The following is a 17675-nucleotide window of genomic DNA, read 5'->3' as shown; positions in this document are numbered from 1 at the left end:
CGCACACGCCCGATCCGGGGCTCAGCGCCGGCCGCTGCGTCGCTCCAGGAGCCTCCGGTTCTGCCCGTGTGCCGTGCCCGGCCCGGCCCGCGGAGCCCGCGCCGCAGGTGGGGACGGAAGGGCGCTCCCGCGGCGGGCGGGGGCCGCGGGGCGCTGGCCGAGCTGCGGCCGGGCGGGGGTCGCCGCGCCGCCCCTGGGCCTCGGCGGGGCCTGGGCAGGCCCGCGGCGGGGCGGTGGGGGGTCGGCCTGGCCCTGCCTTGCCCTGCCTTGCACTGCCCCGGGACGGCTTCGCGCCGAGACCACCCCGGGCCGAGCGGGGACCGGGGCCCGGCCGGGCAGGCCAGCAGCAGCCGAGCTCGCCGGGCCCTGGTCCAAGCCTGCCGGCTGTAAACTTCGCCATGTTTGTGAGAGCAGCTGGGGCTGATGGACGAGAAAATCCCTAAACCCTAGGATTTTTGGCTCCTTTGTTTTGGCAGCGCCCGCCTTACTGCTCGGGCAGTGTCCGAGACGTGGGTCTGTAAAGGGGTCGTGAAGGGCAGCGCTGGTCGTGCCCACCCGAGCTGGACAAGCCCGTGGCTGCTAAGTCACTGCCTTACCCTCTGCCTTGGAGGAGATTGTGATGTTCGCGGTTAAGGCACAGCTGATGGGGCAGACGGTAGTTGCGGTTCGAAATCTTTTGCTGTACTGAAAAAGAAGTAGGTTTGTAATCTCAAGTTTATGTGTTTGCATATAAAGGGTAAGAACGCCAGCCTAACTTGCTGGAGAAGTATAAAAATTTAGTTTGGCTCTATAAAGTTTGACTGACTTTGTAAACAAAGTTGGGGGGGGATTTTTCCCCTTAGTTTTGCATGTAGTTCAGGATGTGGTGGTTCAGTCTGTCTTGTGGCACTGTTTGGGGTTGTCCGTGTACCATTGTGCTGCAGTGCATAGCAAGTTGAAGGGTGCAGTCATAAACAAAAGCCACTTTTCACAACATTTTTAATTTACCAAAGTCATTTTAACTCGCAGAAACCACGGATAAGTCCAAGGGTAATGGAGTGCAACATATTTGCAAGGGAGACTGGACCAAAGCAGAGCTGTTCATGAAGTAGCATTTCTGACCTTGGTAACAAGTAGAGAAGCTGTGACATACTGAGATGTTATATTGTCAGAGTTACTACTGTTTAGCCTCCAAGTGCTGGATAAAAGATCAACATGTTCTTGATTTTTGGTCAGCTGTAATAAGGTTCAGGCTTGGCTGGAGAAAAAGCATGTTGGTGAATCCAATTTTGCTTGAGGGTGGTTCTGTGTTTTCCTGTTCATGAAGTGAGATGTTTCTCCCTGGTATCTGGCACCACAGAATTAAGTTATTGAAGCTCGGGTACAGTTGGCATTGAAGGATGCACCTGCATTAGTACTTTAATTCAAATAAAGGATGTGCTCTTGAAAGGAGTTCCCAGTCATCCTTGCCTGCTGCATTTTGGTTCATGTCACAGTGTGATCAGGGAGTGTGTGAACTTTTCCTTCTGGAAAAAGCTAAAACTAGAAGGTGCACTGCAGTTGTTGGTGGGCGTTGGATGTAGTCAGTTGGATGAAGTGGTGGCAGAACAGCACGATCTCTAAGCTTTCAGATCTATAATTGTGACAGCTATTGCCTAAGCTGCAAAATTCAGGTTCCATAGCTTGAAGGCTGTAGGTCAGCTGCAAGGAGAAAAGTAAACAAAAACCCCATGTGAAATAATTGTCAACAGTGTCAGCAGCTTTTTCAGGAAATTTTTTTTTTCAATAGCTCAGTAGTTTTAATTTTCAATTCAACAATTTCCATTATTACTCCCAGACTTAGAATGTTTAAAAAGTGCTGTAGCAGCAGAAGGGTAAATAGCTTTTCTGCTTGTAAGGGTTTAATGGCATAAATCAAGGAAAAATAATCCTGCATATTTGCTAGGGCAGTAACTGGGACTAGTAGGCGTTTGCTCTTACTTTCCTTCTCCCACATTCATCTAGCCTTTGTGGCAATGTAATGTGTTAATGTTGTGACTTCATTGCCATCACATATTTGAGATATTTCTTTCCTGTCTTGAGTAGTTGGTTTAAAATATTCTGACTTATTTTCCTCTTTTAATCTTCCTCTTAGGGATTCCTTTTAGTGATCCAGCATAATAATTTTTAGCTGCCACTCTAAAAACGCCTCTTAATGGGAAAAAAAAAAAAACACCAAAAAAAACCCACAAAAAACCCACCCAGTGGAGTTTTACATATTCTTTTTAAATCATGCAGTCCCTCAAAACACTGATGAATTGAGTGACTGCTGTCTCTGTGTGTTAAGTAACTAAAACGGGTTTTGTGGATAAGCTGGACAACTAACTTCCATTGCTGTAGAGGGATTTTGTTTGTTTGTTTTTTGGTTTGTTTGTTTGTTTTGTGGGGTTTTTTTGGTTTTTTTTGTTTTTTTTTTTAATCTTGGAGGTTTTTTCCCCACATGTTGCAAACTGGGGAGGTTTCTGCTTACTGCACTTTTTTTACAGACTTTAGTTTCAAATGTTCTGTGTTTCAAGGTATTTTCAGTGTCATGGCTGAAAAGCTATAGTTATGAGAAAAAATGAAAATACACATAGTTAACAAAAATGCTTTTGTGAGTAATACTCTTTTTAAAACAAATCTTTATAAATGCTATATATTTGCAGCTGCTATGTTTAAGTGATTGCCATTCTTTACTTGACTTCCACGTGAGTTAGTCCTCTTTTGAATTAAAGGGAATCATCAGTTTAAATGCCAGGTGATTTGTATTTCTAGCTTGGAAACTAATAGCCAATCTTACGTTTTCAAAACAAGTCCCGGGTAAAACATTTAATAAAATTGAGTCTGTCATGTGTAGAATTTACTCAGGATTGCAAAATTGCTTTCTATGGCCCAGTCTTGATTTTTATTTTTTTTTTAATGCAAAGATTAGTGTGCTGTGTTAAAGCCTGTACAGTAGCAATCATTTGAAAAGCTGTTGCAACTTTAGCCAGCTTTGTTCTGACTTTAAAGCCTCTCACTGATCCCCTTTCAACCTGTGCATATTGGAGATCTGAACAAAGCTCCCAGTTAACTCAGGTTCTTTACAGTTTGGGATTGAGTCCAGCTTGACAGGGCCTTAGTGCTTTGCAGTTCTTAAGGGATCTGAACAAAGGAGAACTGAGTCTTGTCAGACTGTGGCCACAGATTAACAATTACCTGGTGCAGAGGAATAAATGCAAGCCATGTTTGAATCATTCTTCCTGAAAACTTCCTGACTTTTTTCAGACATGGGAAAATCACTTTCTCACCTGCCTATGCATACATGCAAGGAAGATGGCTATGATGGAAGCTCAGTGTCTGATAATGTGAGGAATGGTTTAGTTCACTCAGAAGTGCACAATGAGGACAGCAGATGTGGAGATGTGTCGCAGTTTCCCTATGTGGAATTTACAGGAAGAGACAGTGTCACCTGCCCAACCTGCCAGGGAACAGGAAGAATTCCACGAGGTAAGTTTCCTTTTTTGTTGGTGTGGGGGGTTTTTTTGGTTTTTTTTGTGTGTGTGGTTTTTTGGTTGGTTGGTTTGTTTTTGGGTTTTTTGTTTGGTTTTGTTTTGTTTTTTGTTTTTGTTTTCTTTTTTTAACCAATAAATTTACATCATAACCATATGTAGTTGTAATAATTCATAACAAATAGCTTTTCAAGTCAATATGAAGTTTTCTCATCTTTTTGACTTTTTTTTTTAGCACTAAGCATTTTGTTACACTAGATGAGTATAACAAATTGGGTCAGCTGTTACACCTTGGCTGTTGCAACTTGGATCTCCCTCCTCTTGTTTGTACAGTGCTACTGTTTCTTCCTCCTCAGCTTTGAATCCACACATAACCTTAGCTCTTGCAAGTTAAATTAAGAAACCTTTCGTTTCATGGCATTTGATTGCATTTTTTTTAACTACCTATTTTAAACTCTTTAGATGAATACAATTAACTGCAAATACAGAGATGGAAAAGTAGACCTAGGCTGCAACACCTCTTCCCTGATTTATAGTGATTTTTTTTGCCCTCACTGCTGCCCATGTCCCTTGTTTTGCTTTATCCTCCTTTTGTCCCACTCTTGCTTGCTAGCTGGGTAACTTCAGCTTGGAATTGAAAATATATGGGTTCTTTGGCTGCCTTGGGAAGGAGTAGGCTACACAGCATTAGTCTCCTTACCTAACTTTTGTTTGGTTTGCCCTCATCCTTTGCTTTTCCTCTTGGTAAAACATGCTTCTTTGTTATGCTTCTGTTCTAAATGATAAGCTACGTAAATATTCATGAAGAGACCTGTGAAAGGAAAAAGCAGGATATCTGAAAACCGGGCAGAAGGAGAGAGTGACAAATGCAGTGGGCCAAGGCACAGCCTTTTGTTTCAGCTCTGAGATTTTCCCTTTGACTGGGGAAGGGCTGATGAGATGATTTCATTTTTGAGTTTGCTTTTGCCAGACCTCTTATCCAAAATAGATTATTGGGTGTAAAAGCTCTTGGAACTGATTTTGACCAGTGGCTCAGGAAACTTGAGTGATGTCTGTGCCATGTTGTCCTTCTACATGTGCTTTAGTGAAATTAGGTTATGATGCAGTTCACAGACGCTTGCATCTCATATTTCAGTGATTGCAAGTACCATAGGAGATTTGTGTTTTAGCTGTTAAAATTTCTACTACAATGTATTCTTGGAGTATCTCAATTCAGCAAATTTTACACTTGGAAAAACTATGAAGGTAAAAATTGCCTTAGGCAGAAAGGGTAAAGAAGCTTATTCTGTTAACTTGAGATACTTTTTAACATCAATAGCATGTTTTTCCCAAAATGCAGAAGTAGCTTTTTCCGTGTTTGGACATCATTTGAGGGGAGAGGGGAAAAATTAAGACTGACATCATGACTAGTAAGACTATAATTAGTACATGATATGATGGCTAAACTATAATAAATCCATGAAATTATATTTTGTTACTTGGACAGCTTTAGTTTTTTAGCATGATGTATGAAAGCAGGACTGTGCTAATTTCTTTAAAGGCTGAAGATGCTTCATTGAAGTAGAGATGAAAATGTGTTTTAAATTGGTACAGCCTTTTTAGAAGGTTGATGTTTTGCCTGCTACTATATGCTTGGTTAGCATGTTTTGTTTAGCTTAGTGATTTAGCATGGAATCATTGCCAAGTGCTTGATAACTAAGTGATATTTTGATCAAATTCTCCATTTGGCTTAAAAATTGCAGATCTGACTTGGCCTTGAGGCCTCTCTTCTCATACAGTTCCACAACAAATAGCAAAAGCTCTACTGGCAGATGTAGTACATGTATTTTCAACTACTCATCTGTGCATGTGCTCTTCTGCTGTTAAGATACCCTGTTTAAAAATGCTGTCTAGTGACATAACTTTCATGGAGAAATTCTAGTAGATACTTACTTTGACTTCCAGGGTCCTGCAGCTCAGCAGCACCATGATAAATATGGGTTTATATACTCCTGATTTCCAGAAAGCAGTGTATGCATAACTTGGGTTGCCCAGATCACATGTATTGATAGTTTTGGTTGTTTCAGTTTGAGCTTGTTGTTTGTTGGGTTTTTTTAACCAAACCTGACCTCTGCTTTTCAGAAGAGAACATTCAGAATGCCTTCTAGGTCAGTTGTACTGCCCAAGCTTCTGAATGTTTTGTCCCATGAGTTCATAGGGTCTGGCATGGAGAGCTCAGAGCTGTTTGTCATCTTTTTCTCCAGGAAATGGTACCAGAGGCAGTGCTGCCTCTGGTCATGTATGCAGCACAGAGGCAGAATTTATTGCTGTTTTGGTCCTTGTGGACTTGGTGTTTTTTCATCTTGATGTTGCAAAAGCCATGTTCTATTTCAGAAAGTGACATCAGCTACAGTAGCATTCGACCTGGGTCCTTATCTGAAATTTAAATATTTGCCTTTAGTGTTTATTCTTTGGTGCCACTAAGTTGTAATGGGTGCTCTTTGTTTAAAAGAGCTGCAACAATGCTTACTCTTTGTTTAAATTCTAAAAGGGTGTTTTTGTTTCCAGGGCAGGAAAATCAGCTGGTAGCCTTAATTCCATACAGTGATCAGAGACTGAGGCCAAGAAGAACGTAAGTCAATAGCTGTTTGTGATACCTGAATCTACAGTTAATTATTCTCTTCTAGTTAAAATTCAATAATTCAAAGGAGAGAGCAATAAGAAGAATCAAACAAAAATCACTGGAATGCTTTCTTGCATTCGTTATTGGAAGAACAGGGCTTGTGAGTAATATCAACTCTTGGAGAGTTATTTATTAACTGGTGTGCATTCTTCCATCACAGTACATCTTAACTAAGTACAAAGCTAAGGAATACTGTATGACCTATTCATGTACGTGTGTACAGTTAGGATGTGAGTATGTCTCAATCGCTGTAGCATCCCAATTGATCTAAACAGACACATCTTCACTGTTAGAGTTTGAGTTAATTGGCAGTGTCTTTGAGCCACTACTGCAAAATAAGTCACCTAAAATTAATGTGTAACGTTCTGATTTTTGCAGCTGGAAAAATCAACCGTTTATGATACAGCACATTCAATATTTTTTCTGGGATCTATTTAGGGGGTTCACTATGATGCCCAGGGCTTCTTGTTCTGACACGTTTTGGTTTTTACTTTCTTTTTTTTTTTTTTTTTTTTTTTTTTTTTTTAATATGTTTTGATATTTTTGTAGTAAACAGAAATGGGTGCCAGGAAGAAGAAATATATTGGCTTCATGTAATACAATTCTGGATAATATATCTGATGTAATGGTAGTACAAATATGAAGCATATTACTCTAGTGTTCAGATACTGACAAAATTGGAGCTGAAGCAGATATTTTTATTTGTGGAGGGTTCTTTTATTATCTCTCACACCAATACCACCACCCCATCCTCCTATGCACACACACACACAGAGCCACACCCACACAAACACATGCTTTTGTATTAGCTTGATTGTGAATTTCCTTCTCCTTAGCTGAAGTCCTAACACTTTCCCTGGAAGTCAGGGTTCTCTGTCTTAAGAACTTTATTTTGTGTTCTGGGTGTTTGTCATGAGACTTCCACAAAATGACGGAAATTGTGTTATAAATAAATGTTGACAGGAAGTGGATTTGTTTCAAAGCACATAAATATTTACCTCTTCCATTTTCCTTTGAAAGTTGCAAATGTTGGGATAACCACATGATTTAAAATATGATTTCTGATGTATATGCAAGAGTAACAGCTTTTTAAGACATAAATAGACTGAATTAGTTGTGCTGACTAGTCCTGCTCCTTATCACTTAAAAGAAAATAGCATGTCACTGTTTTTTGATGTGCTTTTGACTCTGATATGTGCTTTTTTTCCTCCAGAAAGCTCTATGTGACTGCTTCTGTAACTGTGTGTTTACTACTTTCTGGGCTGGCTGTATTTTTCTTGTTTCCTCGCTCGATTGACGTTCAGTACATTGGCGTGAAGTCCGTATATGTCAATTACGAACAGGACAGGAGGATAATCTATCTAAATATTACAGTAAGTCCTGACTGTTTGGGTGTTTGTAATGCATAAATGCAACAGGAGATTCTGCTTTGAGGGTTTAATGTACGTAGAAACTGTGGTCTGGCTGAAAAGCTTAGCTGGTGCCTTAAGAACTAGAATAGGTGATCAGTTTAAAAATGTAACTGAGCCTGCTGTGGCTGGTTCCTGTAGCTGTAGCTGATAGAGCTGTAGCTGCAAGCTGGCACTGGGAGCAGTTTTCAAGGGAGCAGTAACTTTGAAGTTCTCAGTGTAACTCTTGGAATATGTCTGAAATGTGGTGTGTGTATGTAGGAGTGCTATTTGCTACTGCCCTGGTATTATGCCTCTGTCAAAATTGGTGTTGAGGAAAAATACTTTCTTTTCCACATTAAAACTTAAAGGAGCTTTTCCCACATAGTTCTTGCTTTCTTCATAATGACCTTGGTACAGGATTGCCTAAAGACTGTTGGTAGTGTTCTTATTTTTAAATAAAATAAAGCTGCTGTTGGAGAAAGAGATCCTTTGATAGCTAAATTTCCTGGAAGGAATAATTGAGGATAGGAAGAAATGCAGTATTTGAAGTGGAGGGTTACCAGGAAAGTTGTGCAGAAGATTGTGTTACTCAATATTTTCACTATACAAACTCCAAAGGGAGTTAAGTGGTGGTCTGTGACCCCACTCCTCTCTGCAGTCCTCACAGGCAAGAAAATTTACGTGCAGAATTTCTGATATTACTGTCTCATGCACAAGATTCAAAATGCTTGCTATCAAGATACACAGAATGTTTTGTGTTTGTTTTTTCAGAACACACTCAATATAACAAATAACAACTATTACTCTGTTGAAGTTGCAAATATCACAGCCCAAGTTCAGTTTTCAAAAACAGTTATTGGCAAAGCACGGTTAAACAACATCACCAACATTGGTCCACTGGATATGAAACAGGTAAGTAGCTTAGGCTTTCAAAATTAAACAGGTGTTAGTCTTCATATAGAAATCTACTTATTTGTGTTTTCATTTCTCTTTCATTGTGTTTTGTTGTAGATTGATTATATGGTGCCCACAGTCATACAAGATGAAATGAGCTACATGTAGTAAGTGTACTCACCTGTAAAATCACATGGATCTTATTAAAAGTTGCAATGCTGTTGAAAACAACTTTTTCCAAAGTTAGCAGGAATCTGTTTGAAAATATGCTGGGGCATTTTCTTTAAGTTTTGTAGTACTGCAAGATAGGTAAATCACAATTACTTGATTAGTTTCATATAGTGGTTTGCTGTACCTGGCTGTAAACCCTTTAAATTATATCTCTGTTACAGTATTTTAGGCCTCAGCACTAGCTAGGACTGCTGCTTTAGGGGATGAAAGTGCAGGTGTGTTCCCCTAATGAGTTCTTCAGTAACTTTCCCACAACTTTCTTGCAGTAGAAGGAAATTCGTATTTAGTGGTATGCAAATTAGACTTTTCTTCACACTTTGTGTATGCAATGGTAAGCAGTGTTTACAGCCTGGCCTTTGAGTGGTTTTATTCATAGCTTCTGAAAGTTCACTTGTCAACAGACTGTTACCTCATTTTATCTTGGTCACAAACCCCAGTTTTAGTTCCCTTACACTGAAATCCAGACTGAACAGAAAGAGTTAACTATTGAGACTTCAGGTCTGTGTGCAGTTCTACTGTATGCCAGCCCCTTTGGGGAGGAAGAAAACCTTATGGCTTTGAAGTGTTGAAATAAAATTCAACAGGTGTGAAATGCCAAGAGAGGCACAAACTCCAACAGAAAATGTTGAACCCCTGTCACCTGTTAAAAGTATTTAAGTTAGCTTTATGTAAACACTGAATCTTGTGAATCTGCTCACTCTTTGGATGCATGGGAAATAAATCAACTTCATAAACAGCCTTCATAGAGCTCATAATGCTGTATTTTTGTACAGTTTGAATGAGCTGAGTTTATTGACTGTTAATTCTTACTTTTGTTGGTGCAGGGGGAAAGAATGACAAAGGCATGCAGGTATTGTAGGTGGCTGCCAAGTAATCTTACTGCACTGATCACATGCTTCTCATTCTAGAGCTGATAAATGTGTGACCAAGAGCAATGATTTGGGAAGCAGGGGTTAAAAGTATGCACTCACATGGTGCTCTTTATGACTGGTAGGTAGGCCTTTGTCAGAAAATGTAAGAGTGCAATAACCTTGATTTTGAAATCTCTGTATGTTTGTTAATGGTTACTTTGTATAATATGCAAGTGGATGAGTGCAAAAAAAGGTGACAAAGTGATACTGACAGGCTTTAAATGTAGTGGCTCAGGTTAACCTTGGTTAGCTTCTGGAAGATGGAATGAACACTTTCTGAGGACACTTCTGTTGGCAAGCATTACATGAAAGCAAACAGGTGTGAAGACAGGACCTGTTAAAGTAAGACTATGTATGCAAAAGTGGGCCCAGGTGAGCATACAGTCACTGGAAAATAATTCTGTTGCCATTGCCAGCAACTCTGTGGTCTCTATATATACAGGCAGCAGAATTTCCAGTTGAATCCAGAATTTTTGCTTTTTAGATAATTACCCTGGCAAAGTTTGATGTAAATCTAACGATTGTTCTTCTTTTTTTGCAGTGACTTCTGTACTTTACCATCTATCAAAGTACATAACATAGTAGTGATGATGCAGTAAGTATGGTAGTCTTCCTATGTGTGAGAAACAACTTCAGAAGCCATGTAATTCTCATTAAAATAATACTCAAATACTTAATCCTGGAGTCTTTGCATCATAGATAAAATGAAGTCAACTTGCTTTGTAGTGTAGTAGCTTTATAGTTATAAAAAGTGAACTGTCTCTTGACAGGTTCTGGGGGTGTACAGACTGGATTGAGAATTGTTACTGTATTTGCTCTGCCGCTGGGCTGTAGCCATGGAGCTACTGATGTCTCAAAAACTTCAAAATGACTTTGTGTATCAGCCACTGTTCCAAACTTGCTGAGATCTTTGATCTTGAAGAAGTTCCTGTCTTTAGTTCTCTGTCAGAGACTGCTTTTTATGACATTGCATAAATTTCAGCATGGTGGGGTCTTTCATTGGTGGGAGACCAGGATATGTCTTTACACTAGATATAGCATGGCTTGTAGCTTGTTTAGTCATGTGCTTTCTTGTCACAAACAAGAAATATAATTTGTAGCGATAGATATGATAAGTAAACCTCAGCTTTAGCATGTTTAGGAAAAGGAACCAGATGTCTCTCATGGAGAAAATCTATAGTGGTAAATCAGTAATGTTCTTAAGTTTATTTAAAACATATTTTGTCGCAAAACTTTTTTCTTAATAACCCTAGTAGTGTAAACACAGTGATTTTTCGAATAAGGAACTGAAAATCTCTTCTCTTGTCTTTTTAAGAGTGACAGTGACAACCTCATACTTAGGCCACCCTGAGCAAATATCCCAGGAGAGATACCAGTATGTGGACTGTGGAGGAAACACGACCTACCAGCTGGGCCAGTCAGAGTATTTAAATGTCCTTCAGCCTCCACAGTAAAAGCACCTGTTGGTTGGTGTGGAATGACTGCTGTTGGTGCTTGCAGAGATCCTTTGGAGAGAACTGGTGTTACATGGAGTGGAGAGCACGTGCGATGTACAGCATAGCAAACGTGGAGATCTGTACACTTTAGATGCAAGGAGGGAAAGGTGCAAATTGTAAATAGGTGCACTTGTTAAGTGTTGTGTTTTCCCCTTCTGTTTGCTTTCTGTTACTGTAAGCACTTCTGTCGAGTTGTGTGGTGGGGGGAGAGGGTGAATATCAGATTCTTGAACAGAACTGGGACTCTTCCTTACAGTGTGGTACATCAACTTAGAGTAACTGTGTATGTCTGTGTTTAGGTGAAATGTGTGTCACTAATGAACATTTTTTAAGAATAATACTCATAAATTTTAAGTTCATACTTCAGTTCTTGATATTTGACAGTTGAAAACCCAGTATTACTACTTAAATAACAAGAATACTTTGAGGTGTCTGGGTATGATAATTCCTATTAGTAATCCAGAGGCAGTAGTTCTTTATTTTGGGATTCTACACTTAATTTGCTATCCATGATTAGAGGTGACATGCAGTCCATGAAAGCCAAGGAAGCTCTCTTGGATGACGCTATAGTTGAATGTGCAGTTTCTAGAATCTGGGATCTTTTCATTCATATTCCCTCTCGCCAATTCTGGGTTGTTACAAGGAGAATATATATTGTTAGATTTAAAGCTGAGTTTAAAACTAAACAAGAAACAACCCCCACAACAATTACTGACAAAGGAAAAATACAGGACTCTGGAAAAATGAACAAGACTTTACCGGTCTGTTTTTTAGTAAGCTTTTTAGAACAGGTATTAAGATCAAGATTATGTAGTTGGAGCTAGGTGGGAAACTTTGAGCATGGGTTTGGAGAGCTTGGTGTAAATTTTTGTGGTTTTTACTGTTTTAATATATTGTGTACCTAAGCAACATTTAAGTGTTAATATGCTGGGCTGTGTTTATTTCTTGCGCAGGCTCAGTAAGCAAATGCAGTAGTTATCTGTACCTCCAGAGCACTCAACGGTCACATCAAAGTTATGTAAGGGAAGATGAAGCAATTCTTGCTGTAGGAGTAAATGCTTATGTAATTGTGAGATTACTGACTGACAGATGAAATAGTTTCTGTAGCACAGTTTGCACATGCGAATTTATGGGGTAGTTGTCAATCATGATGGTTATAAACTTTGGGTCCAAAGTTGTTAGACTCCTGAAGGCTGACTGTTCAGAGGCTGACTGTTAGCTTTTTAATTAGCTAGATCAGGATTGTTTTATTTCTGAATCAGGTGAGATGCAGCTGTAAGAAGGTACTATTTGAGACTGTTGCATTGTAATGAATAATGTATTTTTTAAAATAGCTATTATTGGTTTTATGCTTCCTCTCTCCTGGAAATAAGCTACACAAAATGAAATGGCAATAAACTCAATAGAAAAAGGCTTCTGAGTTATTTGCCGCTAACAATCTCTGATGCTCCAGTACTTCAGTGAAGATACATGTCTACATTATTATTTTTCTTTGGTGGTCTCTCTTAGATGGACCTAAGGGGGTGGATGGGGAAAAAATGTGGGTGATGTAAAACTGATTTAAAAGACATTAAGTAACCATAATAACCCCCCCACCCTCCTCTATTTGAGTGGCTATGAGCACTTACTCTGAGAGTCTCTGAAAACTTTTGGAATCTCAACTGTCAGCTTCATATGGTTGATAAGATGTAGACTTCATCTTTTGCCTTTAGAGAACTTCTGTAACTGGAGTAGTCAATTGAGATGACTTATTGTAGTTATATTCTGAAGATTATTCTTGATTTTGGGCCCTTAAAAGTAAACATTCTTTATGAAAGCTCACAGTCATGAGGGAAACTAGTTCACAGCTGACTCACCTTTCTAGAGTTTAGATGAGGTTCAGTCCTCTAGCTGCTAAAATGCATTCATAAGCTTGTCTGATAGCCTGAAAAGATACAAGTGATAACTAAAGACCAGGAGAGTGGGGAGCTAGCTAGAAGCAGAGAGGTAAACTCATGATACCTGTTGTAGAAAGATATGCTAATAATGGAGAGTAGAGAGAGAATTCTGGTTTAAATCATATCAGAACTGAAGTCTGCCACCAAGTGACACAGGCTCTTTTCTTCTAGGCTTAAATATTTATACACTAGAATGTTGTTTTTGTTTGGGAGTTGTTGTTGGTGGTTTTTTTGAAATAGAAAAAGAAGAAAACAGCTGTAGGCAGATAGTTATATTGATTTAAAACAATATTTTTCTTCCAAGGATGAAAAGTTGTCTAAAATAACTGGAATGGCACAATGATCAAATTATTTGGTGACAGTAGTAAATGCTGCTTTTGAACAAGCATGACAGGGAGGAAGTAACACTTTATGCAATGTTGAGACTCAAAGTGGCTTTTGAAATTTTGGTGGACATGCTGAGCAAAATCAATATTTAAATCTGTTGTTCTTAACTTTGCATGAAGTGCTTAGAATTTGCTGGTTTATATTAAAGAATTGAGTGGAGTTATTCTTTCCATGTATGTATCAGGAGGGAGAAGATAAAACTCAGTTCTTTTTATCTAGGATATCTAAACATTAATTTGTGATAGATTTAATGAGTAAGGAAGAGTTCTCATATTAAGAAACAAACTGTGGGTTAAAGATCCTACTGAATTCTCAAATCAAGCCTGTAACAGGAGAATGAATGGTTTAAGGTTCCAAGTGCAAGTATTCCCTTGCACAACTGTTAGCATATTACTAACCAAATAAGGCAAGTATTTCAATTTATCTACTGATTTTAATATAACATCTCATCAAATAAGCAGGTAAACATCTCTGTGAATATTTAACTAATACTTGCTGTATGTGACTGAGTTTGGAAACATGCTAAGGGAGCTCACCATTGACTTATATAACTTTGTAAACAAGGTGTCAGTATAGATCCAATACTAGAACTTTCATTTTTCACATTTGTTTTATCTTGTTCTTAAAATAAAAAAGGCAAGCCTTTCAGTTCAGTTGTAAATCAATAAATACAATTCTCTCCAGAAAGCTGGCTTGAAAAGTTACAATTTTTTCCTGGTTATCTTATGGGTATCTTCTGAAGTGATTTATATTTCACTTGTAACTTCTTTTAGTCTTCAAACACTATCAAATACCTTTTTACCGGTGTGTAAAAGTGTGTTTCTTTCTAGTAAAATTCTTTTCACTTGAATACTTTGTAGCAGTTCCTCTACCAAAACCTGTTGCACTTTAAAGTGGAAGCTCTGTTAGTTATTTCTTAAAACAGTAAGATATAGCCCAGATGTTGCACTGTAATGACACTATTTAAAATCAGCTTAATGTATTCTGTTTAAAGTAACAGTAAAATTTCAAAATTTTAAGGAAGTATGGAACACTTTATGCATAAGAATGTTGACTATTTGGCCGTTGAAGAACAAAGTTATTGTACATTTCAAATACACTGCTTTAAAAATAAATTAATGAATAAATAACCATCCAAGATCCAAACCATCAAAGATTATTTGGAGAGATTTAAAGGGAAGCACTCTTACTAAAAGATGAAATACCTGACTTTCTTGAATTCCTGGTATGGGAAAAAGCCTGTAGTAGTTAATTCATAATTTCTTTACTCGTCTCCGTGTCATGGGGATGGTTGCTTAATTTCTGATTTCTTGTGAAGACAAACTATAAGTATCTTTTTCCTCTGCAGTGTAACTTTGAAGTTCTTAATGCATTTCTGATGTGTGCATGACCTTGATAATAACATTGTAGTGTTTATATTTTGCAGCCTGATGTTGGCAGATTTGAGTACATTTTAGTTGACTTTGCTTCAAATTGTCCTTGAAGTTCTGCAAATGAATATATTTTTTCACAGTAGTGCATTGCAAACATGCCTGGGCTTTTTAGCATGTGGTATATAAAGGGAACCATTTAAACACCAAACCTCTAAGTGCTTGGATTGAACTGTGAGGGTCTTTAACCTGACTGGAGTGGTGTGCGCTCTTGATGGAAGGGATGGTGCTTGGAGTGGTGTGAGAGAAATTTCTATATTCAGAAAATGTTAGAAGAGAAATTGTGTTATTTCTTATTCAGCATTTAAGTCTTCCTTTTTTTTTTTTTTTTTCCTCCTTTTTTTGAGGGGTGGTAGTTGTGGTTTTGTTTTTCTTCCCACCGCCCCCTAATCTATAGCAAGACATCTGTTCCCAGACAGCACCTTCTGAAATGAGTGTCTTGTTCCAAAGTTGGGCAGCTGCAGGAAGCTTCATATCAGCTGAACTGCACTTGTAGAGTTGAGAGATGAGAAAGATTAGCAATAGTACCTCTAAGAATTTTTTACTTGCCTGTCTAACAAAATGCCACAACCCTAGTAATGCTTCCAGGCTTTCCACTACTGAAAGGGAAAAATAAATAATGCAAGTGCAACAAATACACTTCAGCAATGGACTACTTGCAACCAGCAAAATACTTGTTAGTGATGACCCTGGTCATGCCAAAAAGTCTTTTTTTTTTTTTTTTTTTGGCCCAGGGAAGGAGGAATAGATCCCAGCCAAAAAAAATGTGGAGAACAATTATTTGGCTGTGGCAAACACCCAGTGTTTGTTCCACTTCAGAAGTCACCTTCCTATTTTATATTTAGCTTGGGAATTCTGATCATTACCAGAGGAATATTTTGGGGTAGTTCTATTGCCTGCAGCTTTCGCCATGTAAATCTATTTTTCCATGGGGTAGGCAGGCCTGTTGGCCAGGAAAAACAGTCTGCATGGGATCTGCACACTTTGTATGGAGAGCCCTGCAGTCTAGTGGGAGACTGTTCAGTGGGAATAACTTCCTGATCCTCATGCTCTCCTCTTCCAGCCATCACAAAGGTCCTACAGCTTGGATGCATGTGTTTCCTGGGTACTGAAACTGCTTTTGCTTTGCATGGGCAGGGATGATTAGTACCACACATGTAAGTGTATTATGGTGCCTGAATATTTTGGGTCTGACTGACTGTGATTTAGTTCTTTTGTTTGTTTTAAGGAAGCAAATTTAACTGCTGTTAACATCCACTGTACAGAGTGTGCATATAATAGCTTGAGATATGTATAGAAATACTAATGAGTGATAACTATTTTTGTAACTTAAGATGTCCTTGTAACTGTGTAGCAAACAATCTATCCAGTAAAGCATGATAATAAACACTCTAGAAGTCAAAGAGTATTTTGGAATGACTTGTAGGACAGAGAAGCTATATTAATGCAAGCTAACAGGGGCACAAGGGATCTTGTTATTCAGAGGTTCAAAATCTGGACCTAACTTCATTCTGAATATGTTTTTAGACAGGATTGTTTGACTCAAAGAATGATATTAAATTTTCTATTTAAAAAGCTTAGAATCATGTATATCTTTTTTTCTTAACTGACTTAATATTTTTCTCACTTTCTTTCCTGTCTCCCACAAGTTTTCCCTCTATCTCACCATATTTTTCCACTAGCTTTCATGTATTTTCAAGGATATGACTTCAATTTTTGTAACTTGGCATTCCATGATGTAAGACTTTGCAATCTACTTTTTTTATACTATGTTTTATTTTGTTAAGTCCATAATAAAGTTGAGTATCTGAACACCTGTGTGAAGGAATTAGTGTTGTCTGACTGAACTACTGAAGTAACTGAGTTCAAACTTGGGCTGGTGTGGTGTGTTGGCCCCTGCTCATACCCTCTTCCCTCCCTGTAGGATGATGGAGAGAACTGGGACAAAAGCAAGAAAAGTTGGGTCAGGATGAAGACATTTTAATACGAGAAGCAAAGCTGTGTGCACAAACAAAACAAGAAATTAATTTCCTAGCAGCAGGCAGGTGTTTACAACAGGAAGACAAATCCTGTACCCCTGATTAGCCTTCCTTTCTCTTTTCCCTGAGCTTTTATTGCTGGGCATGATCCCATATGGAATAGCCCTTTTGTCAGCTGGGAGCATCTGTCCTGGCTGTGTCCCCTCCCACCTTCTTGAGCACTCACAGCCTAGGCCCTGCAGGTTTGGGCAGAAACAAAAGGGGCAGTGAAAAGGAAACCTCTGGTGCTGTGTGAACATCCCTCAGCATTAGCCAAAACATTGGTGTGTTATCAGCACAGTTTTATCCACAAACCCAAAGCACAGAGCTGTATGGCTGGGATGCTATAGGAAAAATTAACCCCATCCCAGACAGACCCAGTTATACCTATCTGCAAAGTTACTTTAAGGAGCTGTTGTTGCTGAAAAACCCTTATCTTTAAAAGCTAGGCAACAAAGAACATGACTTTGGAACATTCATAATATTCAAATGTTACAAATAGCCTTACATAGATGTTTTGGAACAACTTAGTGGGATATTTTTAATGTTTGTCCTGGAGAAACCTATTGCATATATGAGTGCTACACCAGTTTTCTGCTTTGAATAACAAATGGGGGTCTTTTTGTGTAGAGGGTTTTGTTTCAGCATTTGAATCTCTTTAGAAAGGAGGATTTTTTTTTTTTTTTTTTTTTTTTTAAACTAAGTTTAGATGGGAAAATAACTACAGTCATGCTTGCTCTTTTCTTTTTCATAGAGTCATTTTTCCATCCCAGAGTTGTCATAACCTTTGCTACAGTTGTCCAAACCCTGTATGGAATGCTGTAAATGGG

At 38.7% G+C, this 17675-nt stretch overlaps 1 protein-coding gene across 1 annotated transcript; it reads left to right on the top strand.

Moving 5' to 3' along the window:
• Nucleotides 1-7: 7 nt before the first annotated feature.
• On the top strand, nt 8-16230 carry TMEM106B (transmembrane protein 106B). Its single transcript, XM_040056489.2, has 8 exons — nt 8-107; nt 3265-3486; nt 6036-6099; nt 7364-7523; nt 8313-8453; nt 8553-8602; nt 10119-10172; nt 10893-16230. The coding sequence occupies exons 2-8, from the start codon at nt 3267-3269 to the stop codon at nt 11029-11031; spliced, it is 828 nt and encodes a 275-aa protein (XP_039912423.1). The 5' UTR covers nt 8-107; nt 3265-3266; the 3' UTR covers nt 11032-16230.
• The last annotated feature ends 1445 nt before the right edge of the window (nt 16231-17675 follow it).

This window comes from Hirundo rustica, chromosome 1, assembly GCF_015227805.2.
Source record: "Hirundo rustica isolate bHirRus1 chromosome 1, bHirRus1.pri.v3, whole genome shotgun sequence".
In the NCBI taxonomy this organism is placed as follows: domain Eukaryota; kingdom Metazoa; phylum Chordata; class Aves; order Passeriformes; family Hirundinidae; genus Hirundo; species Hirundo rustica.
This window is presented reverse-complemented; position numbering and strand designations above follow the sequence as displayed.

Coding starts and splice junctions, on each gene's coding strand:
- TMEM106B (XM_040056489.2), top strand. CDS start 3,267: ATGGGAAAATCACTTTCTCACCTGCCTATGCATACATGCAAGGAAGAT. Junction 6,100..7,363: donor AGACTGAGGCCAAGAAGAAC/GTAAGTCAATAG, acceptor TTTTTCCTCCAG/AAAGCTCTATGTGACTGCTT. Junction 8,454..8,552: donor GTCCACTGGATATGAAACAG/GTAAGTAGCTTA, acceptor GTTTTGTTGTAG/ATTGATTATATGGTGCCCAC.